At 52.1% G+C, this 20501-nt stretch overlaps 1 protein-coding gene across 3 annotated transcripts in view; it reads right to left on the bottom strand.

Moving 5' to 3' along the window:
• PRKCB (protein kinase C beta) overlaps positions 1-20501 on the bottom strand; it is a 143205-nt gene that overhangs the window by 23715 nt on the left and 98989 nt on the right. For all 3 annotated transcript variants that reach the window (XR_008468087.1, XM_054212127.1, XM_054212126.1), the window contains exons 9-14: positions 18088-18234; positions 10990-11163; positions 7187-7278; positions 6157-6219; positions 3893-4031; positions 48-128 (exon numbers count right to left, since the gene is read on the bottom strand). Coding sequence is in view for 2 of the 3 variants with exons in the window: in XM_054212127.1 (XP_054068102.1) it covers positions 48-128; positions 3893-4031; positions 6157-6219; positions 7187-7278; positions 10990-11163; positions 18088-18234 (696 nt within the window). In the remaining variant the exon portion in view is untranslated. The remainder of the gene's footprint in view (positions 1-47; positions 129-3892; positions 4032-6156; positions 6220-7186; positions 7279-10989; positions 11164-18087; positions 18235-20501) is intronic.

The raw sequence follows: 20501 nt of genomic DNA, 5'->3' as shown, positions 1-20501 counted from the left end.
AATGGAATTTAACACAATCCCATAGGAATCAATTAAAATTCAATTACCTGGCCAGCTAACATTTCATAGAGCAGGACTCCAAATGCCCACCAATCCACGGACTTCCCATAGGGCTGATAAGCAATTATCTGAAAACAACACAAACAGCAGGATTACACTCCCATTTTTAACCTGTTGGCCCAACGCAAACTAATTTCAAGCTGTAGTCGGGGTCAAAAGGACAAAGTTATTTACTGAGACATCAGTCCCTGAATGGTGGGAAATCGCAATTATAAACAGAACACACAATAGGCAAAAGGTTCAGCGACTTTAAAAAATCACCAGCTCTCAAATGTGCACTAAATATTAGGAACAAAACCACAGAATATTCACTGTGATCTGAGAGAGATTCATTCTGATTCAGAGGAAATTTTAGCATATTTGTTGTGCTCTTACAGACTCATCACAGCAAGGCACATGGGAAAAGGAGCAGCAGCCGTTCTTGCTTACCCTGATGCGCTTTGGGATTTATTTTTTTTTTCCCCGCTGACTTCAGTGCAGTTGGTTTGAAATAACAACACACTCCGTGGATGGTACGTGGCCCTTTAAAACAGACTTGCAGCATATGGGTACTCGATACCCTCTGCATTCCAGGCTGCCAGTTTGCTTTCTATTATTTATCGCAGAACATCTCTCACAAAATTACCTAATAACCGATGGCCCTGCCCTTACCTGAGCAACCTGTTAGGATTTAACTTGGAGTTAGGATGTAACTTTGGGGCTTTTTGTTTGTTTGTTTTTAAATTTAACAAAATCAACATTTATTTTGGATAAGGCACCAAGACGTGAATTTTTGCATTTTCCCACGATTTACTCAGCGAAATCGGAAACACCCTGAATTTCATAACTGTACGGCCCTGCGGCAGAGCCAACCTCTGGAGCAGGCGACCTCCGTGGAGGTTGTGGAGCAGGTACTTCTGCCTCCGTGGAGCAGGTGACCTCCCCCCCGAGCCCCGTGCGTGTCGGTGGCTTGGGGCACCTACAGCTGAACCCAGCGAGGGGGTCGGTCCCCGTTAGCAAAACCCTGCTGACAAACAAGTGGTTGGTGGAGAAACGGACCCAGCTCTGGGTCCCATGGCACCTCTGTTGCTCAGCTCTCCATGTCCCTCGGCACAAGCGTGCAGAGAGACGTCACGTCGGCACCTTTGGCCGGGGGCTGCTGCCAGAAGCCAGGCCCCTCCTTCCTTGCCTTCAGTCCCTCCACCCCCCAGCCCACCCAACAGCAGTGACAGGTCCAACCCAGGGGCCACAGAAGGAGCCGGGCTCCCGCAGGCACCTTTCTGCTTTGAAGGGCCTTTCAAGCTCCGGTTGCTGCTGCTGGGCGTCATTTCAGCGTTTGGGGTTTGACAGGCCTTGGGCTTTGCCATCTGTCACTTAACGCAAAACAATTACACGATTTATTCATCCAAATTACAGAATTCTATTCTGCAAAGACTCCTCTACTTGAGTACAAATGCAAATCGGATGCTAATCACAGGAGAATGTCCACAGCAATCCGGCCCCAGAGGCCTGCTCCTGATGTTGCTCCCCCTGCTCCTGCGAAAGGCTCTGGTCTCATGGCTCCATGGAAGAAGTTCTTTACAATGAGGGTGGTGAGACACTGGCCCAGGTTGCCCAGAGAGGTGGTGGAGGCCCCATCCCTGGAGACATTCAAGGCCAGGCTTGATGAGGCTCTGAGCAACCTGATCTAGTTGAAGATGTCCCTGCTGACTGCAGGGGGGTTGGACTAGACGACCTTTAAAGGTCCCTTCCAACCCAACACATTCCATGATTCTATGGCTGTGGGCAATGCCTGCAACCTCCAGAGTCCTCATCTTCAGCCACTTCTATTCTTGCAGAAGACCTCTGCAGCGTCCAACAGGATCTGCCCAGGAGGTACATCAAGATGCAGGCCAAGTGCTACCACCCAACCCAGGAAGAGACGAGTTCCATCCTGCGGAAGTAACAGCACCAAAGCATGACTAGAGAACAAGAAAGACTGACGCCAGTCTTCTCTTCTGTCCTCGTCCTGGTCCAGCCACACATCCAAATGTGGTGACGCAACTCTGAGAGCCTTGACAGTGTCCTGCGGTCAGGCCTGACCCTTCCCACTGAGACCAAACGTCCAGTTTCAGCTCTGAAATTCCTCGACCGAGCGCACTTGAAGTTCCTCCCACTTGTTCTTTAGATGATTTACGAGTGCTCTGGGAAATGTAGGTGTGAACTCTTCACACCATAAAGGCTTTTAAAAGAAAACAGTACTTAGAAGAAATCCTTGCAGAAAAGCAGTCTCTGTAAATTGAAGTCGCCGACTGCACGTTAGGGAAGGTCAAAACCCAACAGCTGAAGAACACGTTTTGTTCAGAGGAAATTCTACATGCGGGGTCCTTTGCGTTCAGTACCTGTCACCTTGGCACGCAGAGCTGTACCTCAGAATAGAAAAAGTCCTGAAAATGGGTCAAGCAAATCGCAGGACATTTTTACCCTGAAGACATGCTGGCTTGAGAACACTGCAGCTTCCTAGCGGGAGGAAGCATGGTCCAGCAGAAGGGCCCTGGAGTGGAGCTACAACCAGGGACCCCCCCATGGGCTTGGCCACCCAGCAGGAGACCACGCCAGGACCACATACCCCCTTTTTCTATTTGCAAAGTAGGGGATGTGAACATTCACTCTTTTGAGACCCCCTGGTAGCTTTAACACCATTCCTGCGTACCGTAGTGATCTGCATCCTAATTTCCCATCTTCTTTCTTTTGGACAGAAAAAAAAAAAATAAAAAAATTAGACCGAGCAGAAGAAAATAAGAGTTTAAGTGATAATGCTCAGGAAAATACCAAGAGAACTGGTCATTTGTCCTGCTTTGAAAGAGTATTAATCACACACAGCAGCTGAGCTACGTACCAACAGGACACCAATATTAATCTTGGCAGGATGAGGATATGTAACACACATTTGAACGCCTAATTAGAAACCTCTCTGGCTGCAGCAAAACACTATGTAGTTTAGCATCTACCTATGTCCTAGCAAAAAGAACCTCTTTCTCTAAAATATTTAACTGAATAAATATTAATCTCATCATTGAAAATTCAGCAGAGTGAGAAGATTTTAGAGGGATATTTTTATGTTAAGGGAACAGGCATTTGGGAATACCTACCTACCTGAATTTCACAAATCTGACATTAAATTGCACCCATATAGCACTTCATGTAAGTGTCACACGCGACTCCATCACATAAGTAATAACCAAATGCAAAATAATTTTGGAGCAATCTAGAGGTGTAGATAGGGAGCTTCAGCTCATCAGGCACACAGCCCTTTGCTGCAAGTAGCAAGATGGAGAGATCTAAAGATTCCACTTCACATGGAAATATTATCCACGAATAATTCATTTTTTTCCCCACCGGTCACGTTGTGCTGGAAGCGGCTGTCACAGGTGGCGAGGGGCAAAGCCGAGCTCCCGAGCTCATCTTTTCCAGAAGCAAGGAAGGGCGTGAGGAGCAGCCCCTGGTGGGTTTGAGCGCGCCAAGGATCAGACAGGCACGAGGACGCCGGTGGCACAGATGTGGGAAAAACACCCAGAGAGGGAAAAAACACAGTGCAGGGAGACGAGCACGGAGGATTTTCTGTACTTTGAGGAAGAAGCAGGGCACACAGCCGTGCAGAGAGGCGGATCCAGCATCACCACTTCCTTAAAGGTAGCTGTAGCTTTCAGGGGGATGGACAGCACTGAGGGGATGAACTTTCCAGGCTGACAGTGGATTCCTTAATGCCCCTGTTTCTCTCAGAAATCTGTCCAAAGCCAAGTCATCCCATGGAAAAGAGCATCAGGCTGCTGAAACACGCACGGAACATCTACCGCCTTTCTCCACCTCCTACCTCAGGTGCAATGTAGTCCGGAGTGCCGCAGAAGGTCTTGGTAGTCACCCCGTCCCAGATGTTCTCCTTGCACATGCCGAAGTCTGCGATCTTTATGTGCCCCTCGCTATCCAGCATCACGTTGTCCAGCTTCAAGTCCCTACAAAGAGAAAGCAAAGCAATGCCACAAATGACCGCACGTGAAGCCACCCCCAGCAAAGACACAAATCTCCCGACTCCAGGAGCTCTCCGGCGAGCGAGCTCTGGCTTCGTCTCACACCCAGACTCTTTGTAGGATAACGTTTGGGGAAAGGAGTACAAATAAGTCAGAGATCTGTCAGGATGAAGTGTTTATTTTACTTTTAACCCACAGGAACACCATGCTGGGGAAACCGCTTTTAAGCGTACAACAGAAAACTCTCTCATCTAGCAGGGAGACGGGTTTAATTGATTATTTTTTTTGCTCCTATGAAAATCGGGTGAAAATCAAAGCTCACCAGAAATGAAGAAGTACCTGCTCAGCAGAAGGCCCTGCATCACCTGTGCTACGCTGCCCCATGAAAAGAGAAATCAACCGTCTTTCCCTCTGATCCACATCCACAGAGTATCTGTTAGTTATATCCAAACCCTGCAGGAATTTTGCTCTTTAGCACAAACTGTGGAGACAGTTTCAGCTGTAGAGCTCCCGGTCTGACTCCCAGCCCTGACCAGTCCCTCCAGAGGTGGGTGCTCCAGCCTGAAGGACAGTTTTGGAGCAAACACTCAGTATTTCGGGTGCAAATTATATATTATCGGCCATGTAATTGCCACACAGTTCTGTGATTCTGGGCCATTCCTGGCTTACGTTCTCTACAGTAACGCATTACTCGGAGGTCTCCATTTCAATATCGGAGCATGCCTGCAAGACTTCCTTTGCCTGAGGGCGACATTAGGTGACAAGGCAGGTGACAGAGTGGCACACGGGTGGCAGGCAGAAGCTGTGCCCAGCTCGCCCATCGGCCGGGTCTCCGCAGCTCTGCCCGGCTGCACGCCGCTGGTCTGCTGGTGAAGAGCAAAGGGGCACGTGGCACGGCTCGGAGCTGGCAGGAAGGGCACACGGTGCCTGTGTCACCCTCTTTTTAGAGACCCCCGGCTGGAACCCCCCGCAGGGAAGAGCCTGCTCAGCAGAGCCGTGGGGCTGCACGGTGCACGAGGCTTAACTCTGTCAAGTAAGAGCCCAGTAAAAGGAACAGCATAATTTACTACAGCTTGCTGGTTTTTAAGACTGTTTTTTCCAATTATTGTGTCAGTGCTTAGAACCCTGACGGGCCAAAGGGAGACGGACACGAGCCTGGATTCAGATTCGGAGGAAGGAAGGAAGAAGGGGCACTGGGGACCGGCAGACCTAGAATCTCTCTGTAGCGGCTGATGGCAAAAAACATCCCTTGTGTCAGGTTTGCTCCACTTCTTTCATCTTTGGAACAGGCTTCAGCTTCTCATAACTTCAGTAGCACAGCTGGCATTTCTTTTTGCAAAGCGGTTAATGGTATCTGACACTCATTAGGATGCTCTGCTCTACCTTGGGCTCTGAGAATACTCCCGAGCGGGGAAGAGCAGTGGTACACAAGTTTCAGCGCTTATCCAGCAGCCTCAGAGTCCGGTCCGGCACTGGCAGTAACCTGGCTAACTCTGGATGCTACAGTTATATTGTGAATGGAAAAGAAGTTATAACGTCTGAACCAGAAGTGACAGACTTGCACTGCAGATCTCAGAATAAGCCATTCATAAGCACTTACTCTAGTGGTAATGGTAAGAAAATAGTGCCCTGCGGCAAAGTACGTGGCTCGGAACTGGTCCGTGCTGCCAGCGAGCATTTGTGTCGTACGGCGAGAAACGCATGAAACAGAGGCAAGAGAGAAACCAAAGCTGCCTTTCTCTAAAATGGGGACAAAGACAAGAACCTCCTCAAAACCCAGTGACACGAGAGAGTTTGTGGAGTCTCCTTCTCCGGAGATATCCAAAGCCCGCCTGGATGCGTTCCTGTCCAACCTGCTCTGGCTGAGCCTGCTTTGTCAGGGGGTTGGGCCAGATGACCTCCGAAGGTCCCTTCCAACCCCTGCCATTCTGTGATTCTGTGACACTACGAGGCCCCCAGCCCCGTTTCGGGTGTGCACACCCGGCAGGCAGCTGCCGGAGCCCACGCGTGGCACTAGCAGGGGGCAGAGCCCTGCCGAGCATCGCGGTCCTTACATTGCTCCGGCTGGAGTTCTCCGGAGAAGAGTGGAAGGAGGAACTTGCTCACCTACCGATAAATGATGCCTTTGCTCTGCAGGAAGAAGAGGCCGATGGCTATTTCTGCTGCGTAGAATCTGAAACGAAAGATTTAAAGCGAAGACTGATAATTAAACGAGATGAATCAAAATGAAAACCTTTCAAATCCAATCGCTCTAAAGGAAACGCGTTGGGCGTACATGACCAAAGGATAACGACAGCCACAACATAAAAATACCAGACAAGTATCACACGAGAATGGCACAACCCGCCCTCTGCTCGTATCGGGCAGGGATGCGATCCGGTTGCTGTGGGCTAGCAGGGGGCTGTCACTTCTTGTTACGCAAATTCTCATTAAGCGGGAGCTGGGATCTACGGCTGTTCGTTACTGTGCGCCGGCAATGCGGCTTGAAAAGTTATCTGTCATCTCGGGGAGGCCAGGGAGATAACATGCACTGCCACCGCTTCCTTTAAAGAATATTCTAGGTCTCCGAGGACTCTGCCAGAGTGCAAAACACCAGTTCAAACCCACCCAGGCTCTGCTCACTCTTTGTGTTTTTTATTTAAGCATATGAAGGCTTTCACAACCACATTCTGCTCTGTCCAGATTAAAGAGCACAGGAGCCAAAAGCCACCCGTTAACGCTCGGGTTGGCAACCCCAGCAGAGGAGCCAAAGACCCAACGTCCCTTTTACACCCTGGGGACGGGCCCGGGGCAGAACGGAGACGCGCTGGCGGCACAGCGGCTGGGAGCTCACCAGCTGCTGCCGGTGTCTCCCAGGAAGCCTCCGAAACTTTCTGCCTGCTGCTTTTATGAAGGTCGATTATTTACCTATCGATCAACATGTGCAGTATCCCAAAGAAGAGCTGGAGGCACCAGCATCCTTGGCACCAGGCAAAGAATCATCCTGCATTTTCCGGTTCCTGCTGGCCTTCCTTTCCCCTCCCTTTCTGCCCAGGACTGGCACCACGAAAGCCTGTGGCTTGGACTATACCTCCAGCTATACCACAAAGGTACATCAAATACCTACCCTGAAGGTGCCATACTAGGGCTACTGAACTTACACAGCATGCGGCTCTTTAAACCTCCCAACCTGCTGGATCTGGTACATTAAGTCCCCACCATTCACGTATTCCATCACAAAATACAAGCGATCCTAAAGAAAAAAAAAAAAGCAAACAATTAGCAGCAGAATTATTAGAGCAGGGAAGCTGCAGGGGTCAGAAATAAGGACCAAGGCAACTGGCAGCTCCAGCCTATATTTTTCATGGCAATACAATTATCATCCCCCAAGGGGTGCAGGTGGAGCTCGTGTTTATATGGAGTCCATAAGACAGATATAGTAATTCCTTTGAAACACTCTGGACTTAAGCTCTGCACCTTTGCAGACAGATCCCAGGGAGAAGGCAAGTGGAGGAATAAAAAGAGGTTTTTCACTTCCCATTAATAAATTTGCTCTCCTTCCTCACTGAGCCCATTTCGCAGGGTGTTTGATCCGACACCTCCTTGATGGTATTTCCCCAGGCACCGCAGGGCTCCAGCGAAGAGACACACGAGGGAGGTGAGCGGTTCCTTTGGGGACCAGCCTCCGTGCGCAGGCAATGACCGGTACGACTTGGCCAAGCACCAGGAGGGACGTGCGACGTTCCCAGCTCACCAGTCTCACCCTCTCCCCGGGAGCAGCCTGCGGCAGTGCCGGGGATACACATGCCCCCAGGGCACCCAGCAGCCCCCTGTCAAGCCGGGGATGCAGGAGGAGGCTGCATCCCTTCTCCTCGCTCCTCCCAGCCCGGTCTGAGGGTGCACTTAATGTTCACACATGGTTAATTAATTAAGAAATTGTTAAGAGTAGAACAAACAGGTCATTCAGTGACTTTGAATCAATTAAAACACTTGCTAGTAGGTGCAATCACAGCCACCTACAAGCACACACTGACTTTGCCTCTAATGTGTAAAACACACTTTGCTTTCATTAATTAAGACTCTCCAGATTAAAGCACCCCAGTATGGCAGCCACATAGGTGTGGACCTAAGAAATTCCCAAGTAAGCTTCTGAAGCGATGTGTTTTTCTCTGGCCCACGCTGTCCCCGGGGACACCACACCAGCGACACCTTTACCCTGGGGAATCCGTGCCCTTGAAACGCCACTTTCCTCTGATGTTGCACAGCGCTTTTTTTAATGGGAAATGGCTGTGAAGAAAATTGTGCAAGACTGCCAAAACCCACCAACCTAGACCGTTTCTCGGGGAGGGAGAGACCACCGGAGCGCACGCAGGAGAGGGACACAGACTGCCATCCGAGTGGGTCCCCCCTGCCAGCAGACATCCGTGCTCCGACCTGTTGGTTATGGATGGGAACAGCAAAGACCCGCATGACACCAGCCCTCAGTCACCCTTCTTATGACCAGCACTTTTCTACAGCCTTCAAAAACCAGTCGTGGGCCCTCGACACGTGGGAGCCCAAAGACACCCCCGGGCTCACCCCAGCCCTCGGCCATGAAAGAAAAGACACAAAGGCTGGAGCTTCGCGAGAGCTTCAGGTGCGCAGTATTGCATAATAACTCATAATATTGCCCATTCTTCATTTCCTCCTTAAATAAATCTTGCCTTGCTTTTAAGATAGTAAGGACCAGGAGGCCAGAAGATATGCAAATGTGAGCATTACCATAATAAGGGCTACGGAGTAATTTCGGTAACCAGCTCCTCCACCCCAGGAGCAGCACAGCGCACCCTGACAGCGGGGCGGCCTCAAAGGTAACTAAATACAGTACTGAAGGGGCAATCAGGCTATGTAAAACATGTGGCACTGGTGGCATAGAAAAGAGATTTCAGCTTATCAGATGACTGGGAATTTCAGAGCACACCCCTCTGTAAACGACTGCCGCTGCCAAGGCGTCAGTCCAGTTCAGCAGTAACGCGCGGGGCAGGCAAAGTCACCTTCAGCAGCCACCGTCACACTACTCATCCCGTGACAGCCACTGGAAAGCAATGCAATATCGTGCTCGTTTGCAGCTGTTTCCTAAATATATCGATCAACTTCAAGAAGGAAGAATATTAAAAAGACGGTCTCTTGAAACAGCCAGCTGAGCTCTAAAAGCAGGATTGGAGCTTTCCTCATTTGGGTGGGGAAGAGAATGCTGGTGCTTCAGAGAAAAAAAATGTCACGAATAAAGCAGCAGATGGCTGGCCAGCCTACAGGCTGGAAGAGAGGGATGGATACGGAAAGCTGTCCTGGTTCCTGTCTATGGTAGAAAGGGACTGGGTCTGTCCAAGTCTGGAGCATCCAAACTCACCGAGCAACAGCAAGTCACAGATCTGGAAATACCCCCTGCAGAGGCTTGCATGGAGCTGGTAAAACACGCACGCCCTTCCTCGGGCAGCCGAGGCCCAGCTCCCAGGGCTCCTTCCAACGCCTGCTGCCTTCTAATTAACCATTCTTTTTGTCCACCTCCTGCCTGAATCCCCACTGTGAACGAGAGTGGAAGCCAGGACGACAGCCGAGTTCCCCATCCACCCATTATTTACCATTTCTCACTGTCACTGTCGCTCCCCCAGAGGGAAGGGAGGTCACGGCTCACCTGGGGACACCTGGGGACACCCAGGGACACCTGGCTCACCCCCCATCCCAGGAGCCCAGGCTCTGACCCAGGCTCTTTTTGAGGCAGAGCACCCCAAGATCCCTCAGCTGCACCAGCACGGGGTTTCTCGTCCTTCAGACCCAGGTAGAAGCGCTCTCATTCCTCATCCTCACTTACTCTTTTAAAATGCAGATTTTGGGCTTTTCTCTCTCCCACCAGGGGCTGAACTAAGAGCCCCGGCTGAGAAGTGTGCTCCGGACTGTGCTTCCAGAAATCAAAGTGCTTTGTGCCAGCCTTTGATAATACACCCTGCTATACATTTTGATTACATTACAAATACGATTACTATTAAGCTACTATAGGTCTGCCAGGAATAATCCCGCGCTGACTCACTTCAGATGCCAGAGAGATGCTGTGTGAAATAGCTTCTCCTGCCACATTTTGATTACTGCGCTGCAAAGCCGGTCTGCCGACTTTAAATACACTGAATGTGTTTGGTAAATGAAATTTCTGGGATAATATTAAAATGTAATCCTCCTGGATAGCATTGTCATCGTTCTAAAGGACTCTGCTGATTCCCTCTCCCTGCTCCCGCTGACACGTACCTGGACATTTTCATTCACAGGTTGCTCGACAGCTGGGCAGAGATTGCTTTAAATGTCCCCTTGTCCCCTTCCCCGCTTCTGATTTCCACAAACTCAATTGCGTGCCCCTTTCAAACTGAATTTCCTGCGGTTTGTATTGGGTTTCACTCTCTTACTCAGGTTTTTGAGAAAAAGCGCAGCACTTCGCGATCGAATCATAACGGACATCACGGGCTTGGTGGGGGGCAGGCACCGGAGGGGCTGGGATATCACGTCTAACGCCATCAGCAGCTCCCTGATGAAAAAAAACCTTGGGGGTGCAGATATTGTACGTCGCCACCTCCGGTTTAACACACACACGTTTTGTTCGTGGAGGCACTTCTGCAAGCAAATTAGACGAGCTGTGACGTTGCCAAGGCAGAAAATACATGGCTGCTTTTGCAAGTGTAAGTGATGTATATCCAGAAAAGAAACGTGAATAAAAGCAAAGGCATGTTTTAGAGAAGCTACAGTACGTGACCAGGGCAGAAGTCCCTACAGCTCTGCCCACACAGCTCCCAGGAGCCCTGCAGCCCCCCAGAAAGGCACAGATAACTGTGACAATGGGTCTCTTGAAGAGGGTTTCTGCCCACAAACTCACCACTGAAACCCAGTGACTGTCCCCTCTGCCCTTTGCCCAGGGACAGGCCGCGGCACCGGCACTTACCATCGTCTGAAAGCAGGAGTGGAGCTGGGTCAGGAACGGAGGCTTCCCGGAGAGAGCCAGGACGCGTTTTTCAACCATCGTGCACTCGACGTCATCGTCCTGGATAACAACGTCCTTCTTCAAGATCTTAACGGCGTAGAGCTCGTCCGTGCCCTTCCTCTCCGCCAGCATCACCTGCACGAGGGAGAGGACACGCGCAGGATGAAGCAAAACGTGGATCTGCAGTGATTCTAGGTTGCCACAGCCAACAGTTAAAAATAATGGCTTGCTTATTGCCCTGCGGCTCCCTTTATAACCCTGAAAAGAGATTTAGGTGCCAAATGATGCAGAAAGCTACCAGTGCTATTTCCAAAAGTATTTAGGAACCCTAAATCTAACAAGTAACGTATCTACTTCCTCGCCACCTAATCACCTCAAGGAACCCAGCCCGAAGGGTTTGCCAATGTCTGAGCCACAGATCACCTTTCACCACCTTTTATTCCCAAGTTTGGCTCCGGTTCGGCACCCTCGGGGTGCAAGCACCATTGGGGGATGGCGTCAAGAGTTCGAACGCGGAGTCCATCAAATTATGAAGTGGTAAAAACTTACAAGTGGAGAAGAGTCAGTATCTAACCAATAATAAGAAAAAACGGCAAGATTTTCTCCGCCTTACACACCCCCCCGCCCCGCAATGTGCACAGTGACCAAAACCCAATTACATGCCGGTCCATCACTCAGCCAAAGCCCCTCTCATCCAGAAGAATCCACCCAACCTCCCATTTTAAACGAGTTTCTCCCATTTGCAAGTTTATTTATTACAAGAAACGGGATGCACTGCTTCTGCTGGTGCAAATTTCCCTCATTAATCCCATCAGCCCCAGTGAGGATCCCCAGGCCGCTCCACCACGCTCCATCAGTGTAAGCCGCTCCTCGGGCTGCCAGCAAAATAAACGGACTCTGAAAGCACACTTTGCTTCCCGTTTTCCCTCCTCGCACTCTCTCATCATGTTAGATTCGAGCGCTCAGTGGAAACGAATAGCTTTCCATTTGAAAGAGTCTGCAGAAATCCTCCAGTCACATCAGGAACAGCAGTTCAGATGTTTTGAAAATAAATTACGAGAAGTCAACATCAATAGGGCGGAACTGCAATGCACTTCGGACTGCAGCAGATTGGCAGAGGGAACGCGAGCGGGTCTCAGATGACTTTTGAGACACTAAGGAGAGCAGGATTAACCCTCCTGTCAGCCCCAGGCAGACGACACAGCGCTGGAGCCCTGCGCTCCCCATCACAGCCTGCCCGGCGCCCTGCAGAGCCCCGAGACTCCCCGGGGCGCCACAGCTGGGGCAGAGCAGCCCTCTCTGGGGTCTGGGGACAGGGCAGCAGCCTGCCAGCCCCGGGGCAGCAAGGCAGGGGACACAGCGCGAGGACTAGGGACAAGGCAGGGGACACAGCGCGAGGACTGGGGACAAGGCAGGGGACACAGCGCGAAGACTGGGGACACGGCAGGGGACACAGCGCGAAGACTGGGGACACGGCAGGGGACACAGCGCGAGGACTGGGGACACGGCAGGGGACACAGCCCGAGGATTGGGAATAAGGCAGGGGACACAGCCCGAGGACTGGGGACATGGCAGGGAACACAGCGCGAGGACTAGGGACAAGGCAGGGGACACAGCGCAAGGACTGGGGACAAGGCAGGGGACACAGCCCGAGGATTAGCGACAAGGCAGGGGACACAGCCCGAGGATTAGCGACAAGGCAGGGGACGCAGCCCAAGGACTAGGGACACGGCAGGGGACGCAGCCCGAGGACTAGGGCACGGCAGGGGACGCAGCCCGAGGACCGAGGTCCTTGTTGCCCACCCACTTGTTCGAGTGAAAACAGCAGTGCAAGAGGAAAAGTGCTTTTGGAAAGCGTGTGGCTCTGGCTCGTTGCGGGCGCTTGGCCGCGGCCCTGGAGAGCCTGGCTGTCCTTGACACGCTGCTCGTCAGGATTAGCTGGGAAAAGCATCGGAGCTCCTCCGTGCCAAGTGCTTTGGAGAAGCCACTGACATTTACATTTTCATCAGCGGGGCCGGGATCGCACTCACCCCTCGGCAGGGCTACAAAGCAGAGCGACAGTGCGCCGGCGACTTCAGTAACTGATTTATTTACTCGCTGATGTTTGAGGAAAGCTCGGCGCGCTGCTGTGACGCAGCCCAGCACGGCACAGCAACTGGGACCCGGTTTGCGCTTCATCCTTTCCAGCTCCCTGGCGTGTCTCGCAAGAGCCCTTCGCACCGAACGGAGGAGCTGGGCTGTCAGGAGCGACACGGGCAGGGACAGCCCGGTGCAGCCGCGGGACGGGGTGGCACCTCTGCCCTCCCTTGCCATTCGGCACAAACTGAACCCTTTCAGTTCCCTGCCTCCATTCGCCTTCACCGTTTTTACAGGGGGTTAAGATTTACGAGTCACTGTGCCCAGGGGCTAAAAAACAGGGCTGGTTTTTAAGTGATAAAAGCAGATGGGCTTCAGCAGTTCAAAACTGGTGGAAAAGCGACCACTCCAAGAACAGAGTTTGTGGGAAGACGAAGCCTGTTACCCGGGAATAAGCGGTTTATATGCAGTATCAATTACATACAGACCTGCCTCGCTATCCATAACCATTGCAGAGAAGAAGGATCTAAACCAGGGAATCTGAGCCCGGCATCTGCTACTGCCCCAAAGGGACCGCGCCAGGGAGGGGGAGGCAGCAGGAGCCCCCTTCGGAGTCAGAGGGATGGCAGTGCCAGGCAGGGCTCGGGAAGCATCCTGGTGCTTCTCCAGACATTTTGCAGGGGAGAGTGGGCTGTTGGTGGAGCGTGTTTGGGGATAAACACCCCGGGAGACTTCCCAGGGGGTAGACGCAGATGGAATGTAAAGGTAAAAACCAGCTGCTGGCAAAGGGGGTTCGGCTGTATTAAACGACACCGCAGGGGAGCCGAACTCCGCCACGGCAACGGGAGCCTGTCCCGCATGGGAGGGAACCCCAGAGAGAGCGCGGTGGGTGCCACCAAGATGTCAGTGGGTGATTCCAACCCGACCAGGGACGCGGCTACCACCACCCCAGCGCGCTGGGTCCCTGCGGCGAGAGGCAGAGCTTGGCCGCTGTACCACATTAAATGCAAAAAACCGCTCTCGAGCATACACGGACTGTAAATGTTTCGTGCAGTAGTGTCCCAGGGACACGGCAATCCCGAACCACGGCTGAGCCAACCAGCCCTGCTTTACTGAAACCTAAGAAGCAAAAGGACTTTGCAGCTGCCTAAAAATCATCTGCGCGACGCCCTCAGCGGAGAGGCCGAGCGGGAGAGCGTGTGGCTGGGGGAGCGCAGAGGGATGCTGCCACGTCACTACATTGCCTTCTCACATCTGGGCTGGCGGAGCGAGCAGCTCCAGAAGTGCACATCCCGACTAATGCCGGGCAGGATGCTTGTAATCACTGCGAATTTGCATATGCGGAAGAGATTGCAGGCTCTGGTCTGCGGCCAATTGAGAAAATACCTTCTGCACCCTGAGTGACAGGCATGAAGCCTGCACAAGCGCTCGCAGACTTGGCCTGTTCCCCAAGCAGGAGACAGGGTCGATCGCATCCTTGAGGGGGGCGTTATGTGACCGTCCTCGACGCCGTCTCCCTCCGACCATGCCCGCGGCAGCTCGGCGGTGCGGTGCCAATGCGACAGCTTGTGGTGCGGGGCCACAGCCCGTCCAGCTGAGCCTGCTCCCAGCTCGCTGCTCTCGGTGTGCCAGGGGCTGGCGGAGGGCTGGCTCCAGCACGCTGGCATGGCAGTTCCTATGGTGACTGCTCCTGAAATCTCAGGAGAAGGACAGCCACCCGATGAGCAGGCTTCAGCAGAGCCTGATAATGATAAAGAAAAAAAATTGGGACCCACTGCATCGTAAACACAAAAGGATTCAAACACACGAACGCACCCGGCGCAGTTTGGAAACACCCTGAACAAGATGCACGTTGGTGAAGGAGGGAGAGGACACCCAAACCTCACCACGCGCCCAGGGGCTACAGCGCAGCTCTGCAAGTCCAAGACACCGAGTCCCTGCCCGAATGCACCAACCGCCAGCCCCTCTGCCACGTTTCATACCAAGAGAGGAGAGGAAAGCATTTTACAGCTTGAAGATTATCATGGGACACGAACGAAAATTGTCTCCCATCACACTCTAATCCAAAACTGCAGAGGCAAAAGAATCAGCCCCACTCAGAAAAACACCATAAAACCCCCAGAAAAGATTGACAGCTTGATAGCATGACAGATTGATTAGCTGCAAAAATATGAGCAAGCCACATAATTTAACTTTCCTCTATTTATATTACAGTGAAGCAAACGCAGGGTGGGCTGTGCCAAGCGCTGCCTTCTTCAGTCAGGAACATCTCCCCTCCCCGTGCCAGCCCAGCGGGGGACTGCCACCAGTTACAGCTCCCGGCAGCTCCTACGGACCCCCCGGCCACGAAGCCCCGAGGCCACCAAGGAGCACGGAGGGTCACCGGGCGCCCTGGGGCTGAACACGCCGAGCCGGGACCACGCACACCCGAGCCCCTGTCTCTGAGCTATTTTCCAAACCAGAGCTATTTTCCATCGCCTAAACCTCGATGCCTGGCTCTGTGGGGACCTCCATCTGCCAGCTCACTCTCTGGAAAGTAAACTGCCTTCTTTTTTTTTTTTAATTTTTTTTTTTTTTGGTGCAGAAAAAGCTGATATTTTACTTGATTTATTCCTGTAATATAGAGTATTTGTTTGGGAATGCTCCAGCATAATAACTGGAGATACTCTGATGCTGGATGTAGAGAAAGCAAGTTTATTAAACTCCATCGAGGCCAACACATAGGTACTCCCGACCCTGGACGGCCGTAGTGGTGGAGAGAGAAAGATACTAAGCCGTAAATCTAAGCTATTGATGCCAAAGGGTTAATGGGCTTATTCCCGAGACAAAGACTCACTAAAACAGTGTGATTATACTCCAAGAGCTCTCACAGCCTGAACGGCAGCAGCAGGGGCTGGGAGGGGGGAGGCTGGCAGCTCACAGCCAAGCACGGGAGCAGGCGGTGCCAGCCCTGGGGAAGGATGTTGGCCACGGAGCACCGGCTGCTGGGCACGCCAAGGGCAGGGAACCTGCTGTGCACCTCTGCCCAGCTCCTGCCTCTCCTTCGGGTCCAGAGGAGGCCACGAAGATGCTCCAAGGGCTGGAGCCGACTGAGAGAGTTGGGGGGGTTCAGCCTGGAGAAGAGAAGGCTCCAGGGAGACCTTAGAGCCCCTTCTATCCCTAAAGGGGCTACAGGAAGGATGGGAAGGGACTCGTTATCAGGAAGTGGAGCCATAGGACAAGGGGTAACAGTTTTAAACTGGAAGAGGGGAGATTTAGATTAGATATTAGGAAGAAATTTACTCTGAGTGGTGAAACGCTGGCCCAGGTTGCCCAGAGAGGTGGGAGATGCCCCATCCCTGGAAACATTCCAGGTCAGGCTGGACGGGGCTCTGAGCAACTTGATCTAGTTGGAGATGTCCCTGCTCATTGCAGGGGGCTGGGACTAGATGGCCTTTAAAGGTCCCTTCCACCCCAACACATTCCATGATTCTACGAAACATCTGTCACCGCCGTGTGCGTGTACAACAAGCAGGTAGCAAAGCCTCCCGTGCAGCAGGGCCCTGCGGCCGGGTACCCTCCACCGTGCCATCTGGGTGTCCCCGTGCCACCCGGGTGTCCCCGCGCCGGTGGGACGGGCAGCGGGACGGCGGGGAGGCAGGAGAGGACCCAGGGGAGCGCTCCCCAGCCAGGCGCAGGCACACGTGAGGGTGAGGCTGCATCCAACCGTAGGAACCAACATGCTGTTTTAATAAGCACTAATTAGCATATTTATAACATTCTGTTCCAGGGAACAGTTTCTGTCACACATTCCCTTATATAAGCCATGATGCCGACTGAAGAGTTTGCTAATGTTTCTCAAATTAAAAGGAGGAAGGGTGGGGGGGTGGGGAACCACAACTACAGTTTCCAGATGCCAGGCATAGACTTTAAAAGGGATTAGGTGTTGGGAGGGAGAGAAAAAGGGGTAAAAACGATGCAGAAACGGGAATATGTATGTGTTACTGAGCGAGAGCAGCACGGGTACAATGCATGGAGCTTTTCTGCTCCCCCGGGGCTGCCAACCTGCAGCAAAGATGCAAAACGCAGAGCAACGGCAGCATCGCCGGCAGGGGAACTGCAGGCTGCTGCTCTGGATGCTGGGGACCATCAGGAACTCCCCGTTCTCCTCCTGTCACAGACGCTTCAGTGGATCTCTAAGCTCTCCACCTCCAGAAAGGGAGCAAACACCCATCTAGAGAGGCTGGGACCTCCCAGAGCTCAAATGCCAGCAGCAAAAGTCTGGAGGAGGGAACGGGTACCAGCTGTGGAAGGCAGGTTCACTCCTTCTGCTCAGCAAGCAATGGGTGAGCATCGCTCCCCTGGTGTTCTCTCCTTGCCTCCGCTGCCCGCCCAAGAGATGTGCCCAAAGGCAGAGCGATATTCCCTGCAATTACGGCAGCTCACTAATCAAGAGCAGCCTCAAGCCACCCGTCATGCCAGCAAACACAGCAACAGCAGCCCACCTTCCTGCCCGCTCCGGGCTGTGAAGCCCCAGCAGCCACCCGAGGACTGGAATTTCTAATGGCAATCATGACAAAGTTGGCAAGACCCCAAGAAAAATGAAGGTTCCAAGTCACATAATTACTAGAAGAATGAAATTCTGTTACCACTTATAACCGGTCTGGAAAGTTAATTAAAATGTTCACATATATTTGTAATTATTGGAGGAAAAAAAAATGGTCAAATAAAGAGGAGCTTTAAAGACACAGTATACACCCTGCTTCCCAAAAAAGAGCATCTGATTTTTGTGATCTGATCAGACCCCTCAGATCTTCATCACTGTGACACAGCAGCCACACCGTCCAGAAGGGAGCTGACAAACTGGGCTCCCATTACCGTGACACCAGTGCTCCCAGTCAGAGCAAGGGCAGATCACACCGGAGTAGCCACAGGGCCGAGGCTCAGAAATACCACAAATGGGTGTTAAATACAGAAAGCGCAAAGGAGTATGTTGTACCACACCTTCCCAAAGCTCCCTTTTCCCAGCACCATCAGGAAATTGAAATCCGAAAGTTTCATCCGATCTCTGCTCCCGTTGTTGTCAAATTTAGAAATGGCATTTGTTGTCTTCTCATCCGCAGCCTTGGACCCTGTTCCAATCTTGGCTCTCTGCAAAGAGATGGGATGGGGAGAAAAGAGAAAGAATTACTGAAAACGGTGTGGAGAAAGGTCGTTACAAAACCAGCCAGTGCTCCTGAAACCCCACGTTAATCAGCTCTTTTCCAGGTCAAACCCTACCCTGAGTTACGGGAACCTTTTCCATAAGGGTGACAAGGATGGCACCAAGAAGGACACTGCAGACGTCAGCAGCCCCAACACATCGTGCTGTGTGGCCGGTTCCCAGTTAATCTCTGCGACAGCAACTGGGAACCGCATCTGCCCATTACCCAGTCACCCCTCTCCCCACAGCCAATGTGCCCAGGGAGCTAACCCAAACGTCCTCTAGGTCATCTGACGTAGAAAACTGAGGGTTAAATAAGCTTTTTCTTCTCAGGGCTGACTTCTGTCTCTCACCTCGCCAGAAAAGGACAGGTGAATATAAACGTATTAAGGTAAAATACAGGATTTTTTATCCCGCTCCACCTCCCTTACTATCCGACATCGAAGAGCGTTGCACTCCCGTGTCAGTTCAGGCTGAATGTAGGAAGCTACAAATCCATTTTGAACAAACCGGAATAGAAAGCGCTCCTCCTGCATCCCCAAGCAATCGCGCAAGCTGCTGCGACCACAATTGCTTATTAAGGAGCCTGACAAAACCCCCACATTTTTAAACACAAAATCTCATCAGCAGCTCGGCACCTCCTCATTGGTCCAGGGGCTATCTAATTTGCCGAACCAGTTTGTAAAAAGCTATCTCACAATGTATTCGGTTTTAATTTTTAGAAATATGCGACAGTGTAAGGCTTGCACTGAGCTCAGTCTAGCATGAAATTCCATTAACCCGATTCCAGCAGTTCAATTTGGCGGCTGCTCACAGCTCCTCCAGATAGGAGCCTCACAAGTAATCTCCCAGCCTTTGCTGCTGCTAATTGGTTCTCGCAAGGTTCTCCGTGCTGGTAAAATCCTCCATTCAAGGTCACCTGCAGCACCTACGAACACCTGAAAAACTCCTGCGCTGAAAACTAAAAGAATGGTCCCCCAGGATTGACAAACATCATCGTTGCTAACGCCGCTCTGCCCCAAGGAGGAGGCTGAAATCATCCAACAACCACCGGGACCTGCTACTGCCGGAGACAGTACGCTACGCTCGCTTTCCCATGGGGAAAAGTGCATACGTTGAGAAGGAAATAAAGTCACCTCTCCCAAAGTATACCGGCTTTTTCCTCATTGTAATCTTCAGGCTTTTGCAACGTCCCCAAGAGAAGGGGATACCCAGCCTTGAGAGCATTGTACTTCCAACCAGCTCAGGGGACAAACAGCAGAGTCCTTGCCGGTTCGATGCTTGCCCCACCGTGCGGTTCAGCGTGGCAATCACCAAAATCTTACCCAATCACCAAAATCTTACTTATCATCATCCCCGGTGACAAGAGTGTGCAGCCTCGGGCACTCAACACTTGACCCTTCGCCATTCATGAAGCCGAAGCCTTTGCCTCTAGCTCTGGCGCCCACGGAAAGCTGCTCGTTGACCTTGGCCCAAGAGGGATCTAAACGCGCGCAACCGAGCAAGAGCAGCCTCTGCGTCTCCGCGAAGCCAGCCCTGTGTTGTGTAACTTTGCCTTCAGCAATCCTCACCCTATTGTATTTCAAAGCTATCGCCGCAAAGAAACGTGTACTTATCAGCAGGCAAAACAGTCATACTCTGTGAAAGCTTCCTAAATACTCTATCGCGGCTGAAAAACAATCTTGTCAGATCAGATTTGACACTAAATTAACCTCTGCGAAAACAAGCTGTAATAAAATTCAAGGGCAATATAATGCTTCCATTAAATGACACCCAAAAAGCACACCTCTGCGTTCCAGCCATTCCAGGCGAGCCCATGTTCCTTCTCCCGCAGGCTGCAGCCCAGCAGCACCGGGGCTGGCCACGGGACTCCCTGAAATGCTGACCAAAGCCAGGGAAGGCTTTCCGTCCTGAGCAGAGCGGAAAAAAGCAACACAAAGAGGGGGAAGGAAGAGGATTTTCATTTGCCTCATCCCAGCATCACCAGCAGCGCCGGCAGACACCCCGGCGAGCAGCCAGCACCCGAGCGTGAGAGAGCCTTCAGGTCCCTACAGCTGCTCCCGAGTCGGTGTTTGAAGAGGGGCTGCTTCAGTCACAGTCGGTCTGGCACTTGACCTGAATCTGCAGCATCAGGGTACGTCCACAGGAGACAGGATGAGGATATAAACACAACGCGACCCCCCTGATAAAACAGGTTCGGCATGTGGCTTGGCCA

This window comes from Rissa tridactyla, chromosome 8 (assembly GCF_028500815.1).
Source record: "Rissa tridactyla isolate bRisTri1 chromosome 8, bRisTri1.patW.cur.20221130, whole genome shotgun sequence".
In the NCBI taxonomy this organism is placed as follows: domain Eukaryota; kingdom Metazoa; phylum Chordata; class Aves; order Charadriiformes; family Laridae; genus Rissa; species Rissa tridactyla.
The sequence above is the reverse complement of the archived record's forward strand: the minus strand, read 5'-3'. Positions and strand labels throughout refer to the sequence as shown.